Source organism: Gopherus evgoodei, chromosome 1, assembly GCF_007399415.2.
Source record: "Gopherus evgoodei ecotype Sinaloan lineage chromosome 1, rGopEvg1_v1.p, whole genome shotgun sequence".
Classification (NCBI taxonomy): Eukaryota; Metazoa; Chordata; order Testudines; family Testudinidae; genus Gopherus; species Gopherus evgoodei.
In genome coordinates, this window is record NC_044322.1 from 231797323 (window position 1) to 231813960 (window position 16638).

At 40.6% G+C, this 16638-nt stretch overlaps 1 protein-coding gene across 1 annotated transcript in view; it reads left to right on the forward strand.

The window, feature by feature from the left end:
• Window positions 1-16638, forward strand: part of LOC115644557 (potassium voltage-gated channel subfamily KQT member 1-like) — a 798115-nt gene that overhangs the window by 84145 nt on the left and 697332 nt on the right. The window contains 2 exon segments of the mRNA XM_030549102.1: window positions 4782-4878; window positions 11272-11412. Coding sequence (XP_030404962.1) covers window positions 4782-4878; window positions 11272-11412 — 238 coding nt within the window.

Below are 16638 nucleotides of genomic sequence, written 5' to 3' on the forward strand. Positions count from 1 at the left end.
AATAGTCTAAGGGTACGACTACACTACAGGATTATTCTGATTTTACATAAACTGGTTTTGTAAAACAGATTGTATAAAGTCGAGTGCTCGCGGCCACACAAAGCACAATAATTCGGCGGTGTGCGTCCATGTACCGAGGCTAGTGTCGATTTCTGGAGCGTTGCACTGTGGGTAGCTATCCCGTAGCTATCCTATAGTTCCCGCAGTCTCCCACGCCCATTGGAATTCTGGGTTGAGATCCCAATGCATGATGGTGCAAAAACAGTGTCGCGGGTGATTCTGGGTAAATGTCGTCACTCATTCCTTCCTCCGTGAAAGCAAAGGCAGACAATCATTTCGCGCCCTTTTTCCTTGGATTGCCCTGGCAGACGCCATAGCATGGAGCCCGTTTTGCCTTTTGTCACTGTCACCGTATGTGTACTGGATGCCGCTGACAGAGGCGGTACTGCAGCGCTACACAGCAGCATTCATTTGCCTTTGAAAGGTAGCAGAGATGGTTACCAGTCGTTCTGTACTGTCTGCTGTGCCATTGTAAATTGGCATGAGATGATGGTTATCAGTCGTTCTGTACTGTCTGCTGCTGTCATGGGTGCTCCTGGCTGACCTTCGCTGAGGTTGGCTGGGGGCGTAAAGACAAAAATGGGAATGATCCCCCGGGTCATTCCCTCCTTTATGGTTTATCTAAAAATAGGGTCCGTCCTGCCTAGAATATGGGGCAAGTGTACTAGAGAGCCAGTGTACCAGAGAGCACAGCTGCTCTGTGTCAGATCCCGCAGAAATGATGAGCTGCATGCCATTCTAGGGGGTGCCCCTGCAATAACCCCACCCATTGCTTCCCTCCTCCCCAACACTCCTGGGCTACTGTTGCAGGGTCCCCCCATTTGTGTGATGAAGTAATAAAGAATGCAGGAATAAGAAACACTGACTTTTTAGTGAGATAAAATGAGGGGGAGGCAGCCTCCAGCTGCTGTGATAGTCCAGGCAGGACATTAAACGGTGGGGGTGGGGAGAGGAGCCCAGCATCCCACTGCTATGATAGTCCAGGCAGTACAGAATCTTTTCTTTAGACATGAAAGGGGGGGGCTGATGGAGCTCAGCCCCCAGTTGCTATGATGAGGACGGTTACCAGCCGTTCTGTACATCTGCCAGGAATAACTGGGAGTCATTCCTATTTTTACCCAGGCGCCCCCGGCTGACTTCACCTGAGGCCAGCCAGAAGCACTCACGGGATGATGACAAGAACGGCTACCAGTCCTTCTGCACTGTACCGTCTGCCACCGGGGAGGGGAGGGGAGAGGATGCTGTTGTTCAGTGCTGCAGCACCACGTCTACCAGCAGCATGCAGTAGACATATGGTGACACTGAAAAAAGTCAAGAAACGATTTTTTTCCCTTTTCTATCACGGGGGGGTAAATTGACGAGATATACCCTGAACCACCCCGGACAATGTGTTTGACCCTACAGGCATTGGGAGCTCAGCCAAGAATGCAAATACTTTTCGGAGACTGCGGGGACTGTGGGATAGCTGGAGTCCTCAGTCCCCCCTCCCTTCCTCCATGAGCGTCCATTTGATTCTTTGGCTTTCCGTTACGCTTGTCACACAGACTGTGCTGTGGACTCTGTATCATAGCCTGGAGAATTTTTTCAAATGCTTTGGCATTTCATCTTCTGTAACGGAGCTGTGATAGAACAGATTTGTCCCCCCATACAGTGATCAGATCCAGTATTTCCCATACGGTCCTTGCTGGAGCTCTTTTTGGATTTGGGACTGCATCGCCACCCGTGCTGATCAGAACTCCACGCTGGGGAAACAGGAAATGAAATTCAAAAGTTCACGGGGCTTTTCCTGTCTACCTGGCCAGTGCAACCGAGTTCAGATTGCTTTCCAGAGCAGTCACAATGGTGCACTGTGGGATACCGCCCGGAGGCCAATACCGTCTATTTGCAGCCACACTAACCCTAATCCGATATGGTAATACCGATTTCATCGCTACTCCTCTCGTTGGGGAGGAGTACAGAAACTGGTTTTAAGAGCCCTTTATATCGATATAAAGGGCCTCTTTGTGTGGACGGGTGCAGGGTTAAATCAGTTAAACGCTACTAAAATCAGTTTAAACGCGTAGTGTAGACCAGGCCAGTGATGGAAGATACGGAAGTATGGATCACCCTGGTTAGGCTGTTGTCTGACACAAAAGGGTGCAAGTTCCTGACCCATCAAAGATGAAAGGCCGCTTCTGCCCCAGTGGAAATTGGCAAGTCTGGAACCAATGCAGAATCCACTACACCTACAAAGTTTGTAGCACTTCGATAGTCTGCAGTCTGATGTCTTCAGACTTTTGTATAGATCATTAAAACAGTCACTTTTTCTACCAACATCACTTCAACCTTTGTGGAAAGCTTGTGCATTTGCATGCCTCAGCTATGCCTGTCTCTGATACTCCACAAACATCAATTTTGGTAATATGCCTTTGATCAAGTGCCCATAATGTCCATATCAGCGGTTGGATGCCATGGTGGCAAACAACTTAGATATATTAAAGACAGCTAAACCAAGAAATGTCATAATGTCTACTTTCTGTCAACTGTTAAATTAAAGAAACCTAGGGGAACATCTAAAAATTGTATTTGTGTCCTCTCCTTTTCCCCCATGGGGGAGCTGTGTGAACTAGCCAGTGTTGGCATACCACATATTATGAGAATTCTCCTCTTTGAGGCCTTATTTCAAAAAAAATACATGTTTGTAGTTAAATTTCTAAAATGTAATATAACTATGTAGAATCAATAGCCTATCAAAGAATAATGAAATGCCATTTATATATGCTGCCATTCAGGCTTCACAGTGTCATAGTACAGTGCTTAGTATTGCATGTGGGGTCAAAAAGTACAAGGCTCTAGTAATTTTTATTTTTTTCTTCTGGGGAAGCTTAGAAAAAAGCAAACTTTAAATGAAGGAGAGTGTAACGGGGTGGGACTCATCCCTGCAGCATCTCCTGCTAGTCATCTCAGGGAATTATCATTTCTAGCCTCTGGAGTGCCCTCTGCTGTCCTACTGCCGCTGACCCCCATGTCCCTCCCAGGATCCAGTGCCCTTGTCTATCCCTTTATCCCTACCTTGCCTCAGTCATGGGCTACTGCCAGTCACCATCTAGCCCCCGCTCACTGGGGCAGACTGCAGTGTAAAAGCCACTCATCATAGGCAAGGGTGGGGTTGGACCTGCTGCCTCTGCCACTGCAGTACCTAACTGGCTTTCCACTAGGCCGCAGCCTGGGCAGTTTCCAGGCTGGAGTGCCCCAGCTCCCTTGGCCTTCTCCCAGCCCTGCTCCACTCCCGGGACCTTCTCTCAGCTCTCTGCAGCCAGGTCCCTCCCTCTCAAAGTTAGAGAAAATCTCTGCCAGCTCCTGGCTCACTAGCCTTTTATAGGGCCAACTGTGGCCTGATTGGGGTGTGGCTGCAGCTGTGGCTGTTTCCTCAATCAGCTGAGGCTTAATGCTTTCCTAGCAGCATCCCTCTCACAGTCTCAGCCCTCTCCCAGGGCTGATTTCAAGCCTTTCCAGGCACAAGCGGGGTGACCACCCCACTACAGAGAGATTAGATTTTCTAAAGGCAAATGCAGAACCTGCCTTTCAGGAGAAATAGGGATTGCAGGACATCATGGTGGAGAAACCTGTTGAGGTTCCTGCCTTTTAATGTGGCACAAGAGAGCATAACTCTAATGGGATGATAAAAAGAAGAAAAAAATGGCTGAATTAAAAAAAAATACCCTAGTGGTGAGACCTATTAGACTGTGGATTTGAACAGGTCTCTAGAAAGTAAACTTGAAAGACAATCTTGCAATACCAGATGGATAGACCAGATGATTCCTTTCCTTCTCTGGCTACTTAGATTCAGTGATAGGATTTCAATACAGTAGTTGCTATAAGCAATGGCTAAGAGTGTGTGTAGGAAAGATATAAAGAGATCATGATGAAAACAAAACAAACCTAACTAATGAGAAATATTTTAATTTGAATTATTTATTTAAATTATTCATACATTTCTTCAGCACAGGGTTGCCAACTTTCTAATCACACAAAACCAAACACTCTTGCACCTCTCCTTCTCCGAGGCCCCACCCCGCTCACTCCATCACTCGCACATTTGCACCGAGCTGGGGAGGGTCCCTTTTCGACACCTGGCAACCCTCCTTGAGTTGCAAAAGTGCCCAATTCAAAATTCATGTTCTGGTTGGTTATTTAAGTTGCATAGTATTGTCTCTACTCACTGATTGGATGATTTATGTAACTAAAAGCATGCAAAAAAGTGAGAATTGTGACTTTTACAGTTGAATGTTCTATTCAGGTTTTGCTTTTGAAAAATATAGGGGTTAAAAGTTTACTTTTCGCAAGTGTTCATGCTAGTAAAGTTTTGGTATTGAAAGTTCTCAGAAAGCAAACATTAGAGTCACAAATAAGTAAAAATGTAATGTGCTTAAGAGTATGAACAAATACTTTTACAATTTATTTAACTATTTGATATATTGATATACGATACACTTAAATACAGAGTAGTATATAGTATTGAAATTTATGGGTCCACACACACAAGGTACCGAATAACTTTAATTCCCAGACACATCTCTGGGAAGAGAAGTTGCTCAGCATCCTGAAGGACGATCATGCACTTGTTATTGTGGGTTTTTTAAATTACAGTATATAAATGCATCCTGAAGGTTGTGTGCAAACTGAAAAATAGTTTGTACAGATATTTAAGTTTTTTATTTCATTTCACATTTTTCTTTCAGGGGAATCCGGTTTCTCCAGATACTTCGCATGCTTCATGTAGATCGGCAGGGTGGCACTTGGAGACTCTTAGGATCAGTTGTTTTCATACATCGTCAGGTACTGGATATTTTAAAGTTCCTAACACATGGCCTGTGAAGCTTATTCAGCTCTTTAACTTCAAATCATGATCTGGTTTAAAATGAATGATTGCTGCAAGATAGAATGAATCACTTTCAAAAACAATCATGTTTCTTCTTACTTTTGAAACAGGAACACAATTAGGCTGAATGTTTCTTTCAATTTGGTGGCTGGTGGCTAGTGGGCACCAGCAGTGGTATTTTCTGGAAATTAGCATTATAGCTACGAATAATGGTTCTCTGTGAAGTTTGATGGAACTATTCAAGCATAATTTATTAAACACAGTTACATGGTTTGTCTTGCATATAAAAATGCTGTCAGCTGTATTTGCAGGAAATGTCTTCTAATACAGGTTATTTTGGCAAAAAAACAAAAACCAGTGAAAACATTTTAAGTAAACACATCAACCATTTTAACCATTCCTTTTTATTTAGTTACTTAAATATTGGGGTTTCTAATTTGTGCTATAAATAAAAATATTAACGATAGTATTATAACGTAGGAAACACTATTTTATCTAAGAATATAGGCTGTGAAATAGAGGTACATATTTCTATAAATAGCAGCCTGTTTTTGTTAAAACTTTTACATTTTACCATTACCTCTCCTGTTCAGAAGTACTTCAGCTTAAGTAATCATTTTTCGCATAGACTTTTGCACAGACTTTGGCAAATGAATGATTGAAGGGCCCTTTTTTAAGGGTCACTTTTGAACAATTTTTGGTGAAAACGGGTGCTTGAGGTTAACCATATCAACATAATATTATTGTCATCCTTTCTTACTCATCCTGTCATATTGTAATGGCTTGTTCCATGCTATAGATTTCTTCAACTTTATAGCCAGTTATTTCTCCTCCTATGACAGTCCTTCCTTCACACTCCTTCATATAAATCTGTTCTCCAATTAGTGTAAACAACTATGAACTTCCATCACAGGTGCCACCTGCATTTACTTCAGCAGATCGTTATGTTACAGATGACTGGGAGCTGCTTAAAGCAAAACACTGAAAATCTATCGTATAGTTATTCTTGTGCTATTAACATTTCTGCTGTACCGCAGGTAGCTTCAGCTCCAACAGGCTGAACTCCATTGAAAAACACTGAATTCCTGTTTAAAAAAAAAATCCCCAAACAAACAGCAAAAATCCCTCAACACAAATCCACTTCATTCCTATATGACAGGAGTAATTTTAATGGCCCATGTCAGTGTAAGCTTCATTGTTTATTTCTACACTGCATGGCTATCCATATAATACTGGACTAGACTCCTAAAGTATTTTCTTCGCATTCATGAGGCTTACTGTGGGGGTTTTCGGGGGCAAATAAAAAAATACCATGGAGAAGATAAACCTGTGAACCAAATGAATTTGAAGTTCTATTACTCCAGAGAAGCGATTATGATGATCTATAAACAGTCTTCATATCTGCGTGCTTGACCAAGGAGATCATCCACTGACACATGAGCAGTTCAAAATCAAAAATATTCTTTATTGACATTGGATAAGTGTAGTTGAAACTGCAGTGAACAGAAGGGAAAACAGAACTTTTATTCCCCTCCAGTCTGCAATAGAACTTTGCATTTTAAAGAAAAAAGGGTCTCAGTTTCTTTTTCTTTGCAGACAGCGTACAAAGCAGACTTTTATTTGTTTTTGTTGCTGATGAATTTGGTACTTTTTCAATATAAAGTAGGATCCTAAATCCCTGAAAAGTGCAAAAAAGTACATTATTGGGTCCCATGGAAAATAGATTCGCTTGGATCTGTCTGTGCCCAGAAAAGCTTACTAAAGATTGAACTATGTGTGTCTTAGTTTTACATATAGCTGTATTAGCTCAGTGAAACCCGATTTGGCCAGGGCACTCAGCTATTTTCAGCAGGTTGAGCTTATACTAGTGTTTCTTGCCAAAGGCAACAGAACATGAGTCAATATCACATATGATGATGGAAAAATTTGGAAAAAATCATGCAGCTCGCTGAAAAACTATTGAGTTAACTTATCGAGCTCCAGTTTATGAGTCTCTAATCTCAGAGGTTCAGTTATCCCTCATCTTGGTTTGTGAGCTGCCATAATGTTTCTAATAGAAGGTTAATTTATGATTCTGAGTATTATTATTTGGGATAATTTGTCATAATTAAAAATGTGTCCAGGTTTAAAATAATGTATTGACTTAAGCCCCTCAGTATGGATCTATCATGTTACCCTACGTGCAAGTGTGATTTTGGCTTTCTTTGCATACCACCCCCACTAGAAAAGGAAAAGAAATTTTGTTTGTGACCCTGATGAATAGCATCTCAGTATGTTATCTGTCCTAATCAAAAGCATGAGAGTAAGCTTTGCTGTGTGGTAAGTGCAAGGACTGCAAGACCTGTACTCTTGAGTTGTGTATCTGGCTCTTCTTTTGACTTTCTTATATTGGGCAAGTTATTTAACTTCTGTCTGTTACTTCAGCTATAAAATAAAGATAATAATCTGGGCCTTGATTTCTGCAAAACATTCAGGGAACTTCATATGTTAGATGCTATATTAATACAAGCCATCAAATCCTGTTTCTTTATATGTACTTTAGTTCACTTTCGTTGAAATCTTTATATCCTATCTTCATAGGTGACGAGTTTTATATGGGCCCGTGGTAACTGTTCGCCACCAATATTCAGGAATGTGATGGTGCCCGACTCCACCAATGTTTGGGCTTATAGTTTCAGAGCCATCCCATCCAGGGGGATGTGGGGTCCAGGATGGCCTGGAAGGTTAGCAGGGGGCCTGGCACCAGCAGCAGCAAGTGACACGGCCCCAGCCCACCTCACCTCTCTCTGTCCCACCTTGCCTCTTCCCGCCCCTGCTCTGCCCCAATCCTGACTCTTCCCACCCCTTCCCCCAAGCCTCCCCCCAGCTCTTTTGAGCTTCCACTCCCTCCCCCAGGTGATGCTGGGAGCCAGTGGAGCAGAGCAGGGTGGGCTAGGGCTGGGTTCCCCCCTGCTGCTGGCACCAGGCCCCCCGCTAACCCTGCAGGCTGCCCAGGACCCTATGTGCCCCTGAAGCGTGGGGCCCCTCAAAGCCTGGGGTCCGGAGCACTTGCCCTGGTCCGTCCTATGTATGGGATGGTTCTGCTTGGACGTGTTCTGGGCACCACCAAAAATTATACAAACCTGGCGCTCATGCTTATTTTACCCATATCTTCTTAGTATAGGGCTGCTGGAACAATTATTTTTTAATATTTATATATATACACTTGCTATTGCAATATTTGTTTTTAAACATATATGTATGTATTCAGAGTGGCCAGTAGAGATGATCAGAGGAAGTGATGTTTGCATCCAGACTAAGTTTTGACAAGGGTTCAGGCTTTGATGAATAGGGGTACAGTTTAGAGATGCTGATGCTGAAATAGCCTCAGAAGTTCTGGTGACATTTCTGTCACAGTGAGAGCCTGAGATCTTGCCTAACTCCACTAAAAATCATATTGGTCTGCCTGATTTTTAAAGCCAATGCTTCACATAGAAAATCTCTCCAACTATTGTCTGGTCTCTGACCTCCGTTCTAAGGCAAAATAAGTGAGAAAGTGGTAGATTCTGTGTTCCAGTGACTTGTGACATCTACCAATAGCTAGGATGTTTTGTAGTTGGGCTTTGGTTTGAAGCAAGACCCAGACAGCTTTAGTGGCACTAGTACGGTACTTTCATTCAGTGGGAAGTGATATCATCTCCTGGGGATGGAAGCATAGGAACTTCATGCTCAGTTGGTGTCTAGAACATCTGTCTCCATTGGCTTTCTTGACCTTTACAGCCTACTGAATTCAGGCTTTCCAAGTGTTAAATGGACACCCACAAATAGAGGCAGCTCAAGACTATCTGCTGCCCTAGGCAAAATGTCAGTGTGCCGTCCCTCTCTTTCTAAGCCTAGAATGGCAGAGTTGACCCAGCTGTCAAATTTGTGTGACTGGAATTGTAACCTGAGTGCCACTCAGATTTGGCCAGAACACCCCTCCATCATGATAGAGGGGCAGCTGGGCCAAATCTGCTGTCCTGGGAAGCTGCCTAGTTTGTTCATAGCTAGAGTAACCCACGCTTACAAACTAAACAATATCTTAGTATAATGAATGGATGATCGCTGCTGAAAGAGGAAGAACTTGGACAAGATAGCACAGAAAGCTGCCAAAACCAAGAGAAAACAATGCTAGCTGCAAATATAAAAGGAACTCTTAACAGAGTTCAAAGCAATAAGATCAGACATACCAAGTGTATGCCCAAAATCGGCAGCAGAGTTGGTGGAGAAGAGGCTTACCACAATGGAACAACGAACTAGTGAAGATTCAGCTTTAAATGCATCAGGCAACTAGAGCTGAGAAAAGGACTTACAGGTGAAACTGGATGCTACTAAAAACTGAAACTAGAGAGGGAACAATCAGAACTAATGGATTACTTGCAAATGTATTGAGAAGGGACTCCACTTTGTTTTGTGCAAAGGTTGATTAAGTACACTGAATCTGGATTATCTCAGTGAAGTTTCAGTGGACAGGTATGTAGAGTCTTGACTCCTGATGCTACAAGTAGCAGTTGTCTCAGGGAATGTTCCAAGGCTTCACCATTTCCACCAGAGAGATGCTGTAATGAAAAAATGAAGGGAGCTGAAAGAATTTACAGGGTAAGGTAATAAAACTCAGCTATTCCAGGAACTCTTCTCCCTGACATTTAGCTTTGGATGCTAGTGTAAGATGTGACAGAAGAATGGTGGGAGAGAAACATCTATTTTAAATAGAGGGGTTCTTTGTTAGACTGGTGTTTTATTTTTTAAAAAACATTCTTGCAATATTTGGGACACAAAATAAAGGAGAAGAATTCTCTGGAGTTCAGAATGGTGACTAGAAGAAAACAATAAAGAATTGGGAAAAGATACAGATGAGGTATGTAGTAAATGTTACTATTCAGTCTTCCTGCAGGTGTCAAAGCTTAAATAAAAAGTATTGCAAAAGGCAAAACAGGAATTAACCCCCAGTCTCTCAGGCAACACAAAGTAAATGTCAATAAAGTCTCAGATCCCTTTTAAAACGTTCACTAAAAAAAGTTTTAGGTGGAAGGCAATTATGTGCATCCTTGGAAAATCCTCATGTTGGTGAATAAATAGTCTGAAAAATATATTTAGAGCTAAGCATTATATATGTGCTTAACTTATATATTGTGGATAACTTAAATTAGTTTAATTTCCTTCAAGTTGGTTACTCCTAAGTGATTTGTGTATGTCTAAGTGTATAATGATATGACATTGCAGTTATAAACACAGTATTCAAGGAAAGTTTTGAGTATTTTATAATGTAGATTTCATTAGACTACTAACGTATTTTAGCCATTGTCCCTTTTCCAAGATACAATTAATAGCAAGATGATGATATAGTTGTAAATCCAAACTGTAGAACAAGTCAAATATTATATTTATGTAAGCAGCTTGATCAATGCTGATGGTTATGTCAAAGATGAGGTTTAAAGGAGAATTGCTTTAGCAACAGGTACTGCACAGTTGATGAAATTATGGACTAATAAAAACATTACTTTTGGTACCAAAGTGAAAATTTATCAAATAATTGTTCTGCTCTATGGTCTAGAAGCAGGTGCATTAAATGAAACAGACATCAGAAGGCTGGAGGCAGTAGTGATGGGTTCTTTGGAAGATGGCAGATGTAAAGAGTCATGACTTAAGATAATTCAAGTTAGAAGGAGAGTAGGACAAGAAATCAGGGTACAGGATTGGCTGCAATAGAAAAAAGATTACAATGGTGGGGACACTATAAAACATAGACATGATAGGATGTTAAAGAGACTAATACAAATGCAGCCAAGGTAAGGCAGGCATAGATGCCAACTACAGAGTAAATGGTGGGACATAGTATGCAGGGATATGAATGGATGAACAGGCCATGCACAGAAATGAATGGTGATGCTGTGCTCCCCATATCTGTTAATATGCTGGGGGATGTGAAGAAGAAACAAATTTACTGTAAATAAATCACATACTCTAAGAGTGTATGGTAGGATTTACCTTCAGTTTTAAAAGGCATATCATCAGAGTTGGCCAATGACATTGCAAAGTCTTATGTCTATTTTTTTCTCTCCAAATCTATTGTCAGAGACCATTTGGCCTTGAATGACTTAGTCTTGAAGCAAATAAAAAGCTATTCACTGATTCATCTATTTTTTATGGAAGCACATTTTGCATTCTAAACATGCTGATTGTGGCTTTTTAACATTGCCATTGCATAGCATTGCCATGATAGTGCCTTTCAGAAAAATATGCTAGTGTGTAAAATCAAACAAAGTTATTGGTTTCAAACTGGAAAGTACATAACTTAAGCCTTACATACTGTTTCCTTTCTTTTGTGATAGGAACTCATAACCACTCTGTACATTGGATTCTTGGGACTGATCTTCTCATCCTATTTTGTCTATCTTGCTGAGAAGGATGCAGTGGATGAAGATGGAAGAACAGGTTTCTCCAGCTATGCTGATGCCCTGTGGTGGGGTGTGGTAAGTCATCTGTACCAAAGTGTGTGCCTAGTCTTTGTCCACTCTCATGCAAGATAGACCATTGACGTTAATAGGGATTTTTTTTTTCTGGAGTAAGGATTTATTGATTTTCAAAATCAGGCCTTCGATTTGTAAATGGCAGTCTAAAAGGGAAATTTTACTTTTTTTTTTAAAGTAGACTTAATAGAACTAAAATATGTCAGTACTGAAGTATATTATGAAGGCAAAGTAGTGACTCCATGGTAAAGTTTGCATTGCATTTTGTACTTAAAGTAGGAATGAAATCCTTATTTTAAAGAGTAAGAAATTAATCTTGAAATTTTACATGCTCTTTTGAGCCCAATTTAATTTTCAGTGATTTTTCTAAAAAGAAACATTATTGTAAGAATGTGCCCTCTGAGAAATTTAGGCCAGGATATTCCATTATTCAGATGCCTCTAGCTATGCCACTGTACTGAAAGCCCCCAAAGCATGCGTGTGGATGTCAATCATGTGTACTACAATGCAAACTGCATATTTTAAACATGGAATATAGGAAGTTGTGATAACATTAAATAGTTCCATTGAGAGTAGTTGACGGAGCCCTCCAGATCCATCAGCTGTTTTGGATGTCTGATAGTGCTTCCCAGATTCACCAGCAGGGCTCAGTCAGGAGTCATGGTGAACTAGAGAAGAAGGTTTGGGGCTGGAGGTTATGGGAGTTGTATAGGGGTGTGAATACCGAGCTGGGTGGAGAAGGAAATACGTGGTTATGTGGGGAGTGAAGAGAGAGAAGAGGTATTGGTGAGGTGGTATTGGAACAGGTATTGGTGATGCTCCTTTAGCCATATTCATCACATTAGTGACACATCTCTGGGAAATGTCTTTCCTCTGCTCACCAGCAGTCTGAGTCTGGCCTGGTCTACACTGGGGGGTGATCGATCTAAGTTACGGAACTTCGATCTAAGTTACGCTATGTGAATAACGTAGCTGAAGTTGACGTACTGAAATCTACTCACCATGGTGTCTTCACTGTGGTGAGTTGACTGCTGCTGCTTCCCCATCGACTTTGCCTGCACCTCTCGCCGAGCTGGAGTACAGGAGTCGACAGGAGAGGGCTCGGGGATCGACGCGGTAAATCGATCCCCACTGGATCGATCGCTGCCCGCTGATCCAGCCAGTTGTGAAGACATACCCTGTGAAACACCACCTGTGCTCCTGAGGCAGCTTTCCACACTGGCAAATCTCATGTGGCTTATGCCCTGGGAGTGTCAGTGTGACAAACCAGAGGAGGTTGACAAATCAGGTCTGGTGATAGGCAGGGGAATGACATACCCAGAGGATATTATGATGAGGAGATATTATTGGGGGCAGACTTAGAGCCACTAGCTCCCAAATATCCACAGTACTCCCCCACTTGCCCATTCAGCCCTTACACATCCCTTAACTGCCTATTCTCCCTTCATCTCAAACCGCGGTGTAAAGCAAAACCTTAATTCCTACCTCATACTACCCATTGACAAGTATACAGTGCATATATCTAACAGATGTTACATTTGCTGTATTTGTTGTAGTGCTAATCAGGGAATGTTGTGTATTTCATACTATTTCTTCATATGTGAGTTCATAGCAGAGATGTGCAGCATGTCTGTAAGACTATTGAATATGATGGGTGAGTGCTAAGGCATGCTACAGAAGGTTCTCTCTTGCTTATGTGGGTGGGTTTTGCACTTACGAAACCTTTTGCTGGCTTTGATATACGTTTGTGTGTGTGTGAGAGAGAGAGAGAGAGAGAGAAAAAATTTAGGCTGGCTTAATCCAAGACCAAAGGGATAAGCAGTTCAAGTCTTTGTAAAGAAAAGATGGAAAAATTCCTTAAGTAACAAAGTAATATTTTACCTGCATCTAAATAATCCTTTAAATAAAGACTGGTAAGAGTTTGTGGGATGGAAAAAAAAAGGACCTTGAAAGTCCTAATACATAAACATTTATAATATTTATGTCAGAAGGGTGACATATAAACCTTTACTTAAAATTATTTTTTTATATAAGTTTGGCTTACCCTTATTTTAAAGGCTCAGTTAAAAAATGTTGTAAAGCTTTAATTCCAGTGATTTGGTTATCATGTATTAAACTAATTTATAAGATACACAACGCATCCAATAAATTGATCCAAAAAAATGAAAAAGCCTGACCAAAAAAAGCCCCACCCTGAAATGACCGGACAGAACTAAATAGTCTGGCAGGGAAACCAGTGGCCCACAAAATCAATCATTTGTTAAACCCCTCTATAGTCATACATGATAAAAAGTTTAGAAGGAACTTAAGCCTTTGTGCATCTGGGCATAAAACAAGCTCTAAGCTTAGGAAGAAACTTTCCACAGGAACACATTGCTGAAAAAATATGGAATAAAAACCAAAAGAGTAAAGGCTAAACAAACCTGTGCCTTTTTAGACTTACATCACAAAAAGCTATGCCTATATTGAGGAAACTTTAACAGTAATCAATTTCAAGTTGTTCTACCACCAGTTCAGTTAAATTAGTTTTCAAAACAGTGGGGACATGGCTGCTCAGCTAGTTTTTGCCACCATTTCAGCTAAATATGATGAAAAGTAAATGTAATCAAAATGATATTAGAAGAGGGTCTAGCTGTGGGAGTCTCAACATTAGGGCTCCCACCAGAGCTAGCATTAGTTCAGCTCATCTCCTGGGAAACTTGTAAATTCCCCCAGTGGTCCAAAGAGGTTAGTGGCAACGTGTGTATTTCTCTCTTTAATGAACTGGGATGACTGTTCAACGTAATTGGTAAAGGATGTCGATCTGTGTTCTTGTGAATTTTGTAGTATTTAGCTATGGTTTAATCAGGTTTCCAGTCACTGTGGTATATAAACACCTTCTGTGAGAAGTAAACACAAAAATATCTTTCTCTTTTAGCTGCTGGCAGGAACATGCTTAAAGAATTAAATCCAATTTTCCAACATGAGAAACTATTTTGGAATCTAAGGGCTAGATGCTGCAGGCCTGACACAGTAAAGGCTGCAGAATCAGGGCTTAAAACAGTTAAGATCTCTTCACATGAGCATTTTTGCAAATATTCTTGATTATATGTTAATAAAAGAAAACTGGGAGAATTTTCAACAGAAATGAATAAGTTCAAAATGTAGGCTAATTGGTGCTTGCTTTAAACGCTTTCCATTGTTTAAGATAGGAACATTTAGAATTCAACCTAATTTTAAAGTGTTTATGTATTGCACAAAGTGCTCAGGGATTTTTCTGTAAAATTCTACTTGAGTTGTGTAATGGGTAGATAAAATCAGCTTTGTCTTTATCTGTGTGAGGCACATGAAGGAAGAACACTGTTTAAATTGTTTAAGCTTTCCAGACGTGTAGGCCTCTGCAGCGTTAGTGAGTCACGGTGCAGGTGCAGCTCACAGCTGGGACCAGTGACACAAGGGAAAGTGAATCACTTAGTTTCTTTTTCTTTTAGAACCTCCTATAACACAAAAACACAGATGTGGAGTTATTAGAGAGTGAAATTTGATTTCACTTTTGCTTTTCAAAACTAATCCAAGATTTAAAAAAATATTGGTAGCAGCTTTTGAAAGTTTTTTGTGTATCTGCTAAAACCGCAGAGTCTATTATGTGTGATATTTTGCCTACTGTAGAAAGTGCAAGCTTGCTGAATTTGATACAAAGGTCCTAAAGGGTTTAAACATGAGGAAAAAGGAAAATAAAACAAAAATACAAGGAATTTGGAACCAAATGTTAACCAGATTCATGCGCTCTAGCTGAATGCAAGGCTGTTTCATCTACTTTTGACAGGCATGGCAGCTTTAATTGCAGAGTTCTATTGAAGACTTGTAGCTTCTTATGTGAACCATTTTCAGCACTATTACCTTGTTAACATATATGGAAAGACATTTCCTAAGGGATTATCAGTCTGGCAAAATTATTAATCCTGCTTGTTTTAAATTATTTTTGAATCTTCTTTTGGGGCAGAAGTTGTTGACATCTCATTTCCATTCCTATCTCTTGAGACTCCACCTTAGTGTCTTTTGATGAGAACAGGGCTAATTTATGTCCTGTAGAATTTGAGTCAAATAATTGATTGTTTACATCAGGATACTCTATTTGTAATACCAGTTTTTGAGCTATTTCACCAAATCTCCAATATCAAGTACCCATGTCCCAGCCAGGGCAATGTCCCTTTATTTTTAATGTTTGGTCCTAAAGCCCTGATCTTGAAAGAGCTTTAAGCGTGTGAATAGTCTTATTGCTATCAGTGAAACTAGTCTTGAAGCTATGCATGTGTATGTGTTTGTAGGATCAGAGGCTAAGTTAGCGAGAGCATGTGCAGAAGATATGAATGGACATGTGATGTAGTGAATCTGGTTTAGGCAACAGGCTTATTTTTTCAATAGCTAATTATTAAATGTATGCTGAGTGGTTCACTAGCATCTACTAGAAATATGTTCAAAATAATTCTGGACAGGATTAAGAAAGCTGGAGAATTTACATTATCTTTAATCCATTCTGCATACTTACAAGTATTAACTAGATTAGCAAGAAAGAATCCTCTTAAAGTGACAATGGAGAAACCGCCTGAGACATGTCCAGACACCTGCAGAAATCTGTCCGCCAAATGTCTGCTGCAGGGATGGAAAAGCATCTCTTCCTTTTTCTGTGGTTATGGCTTTTCATGCTGTCTCCCACAGTAATGTTAGAGTAGTTCAGCCTTATGACAGTTAGTTTTTAATTTCTGAGTGCTGGAGAACGCAGAAAAACAAGGAGCCTTTCATAGGAAAATGAAGGAGAGAAGAAAAAGCAAGACATTAAAGGATTATCTGGATGCACCGAAAATCTGAATGGTCATTAATTATTATTATTAATTAATTATTACTTTAATTTCCTCTGCTCCCCAGATCTGATCGTTTTGAAAATTAACATATGGTGTTGCTAATTATCATTATTATTTCTTTGTTTTGGGGTAGTAAGCAATAGCCCTAATCATTATTAGGGCCCTGTTATACTAGGGGCTGTACTGACTCATGGGAAGATGCAGTCTTTGCTGAGGTGAGCATACAGCTGAAAGTTGCCGGGAAATAAAGATGCTAAAATATTGAGTTTGCTAAACAACTGGCATTTTGTTCAGAATGAGGAGCCAAGAGTCTATAGAGTAAATGTGAGTCTAGTTTTCAGGCTTGAAAGTCTTAGTTCAATAGTATTTTCGACCCTTTTTTAAAAAA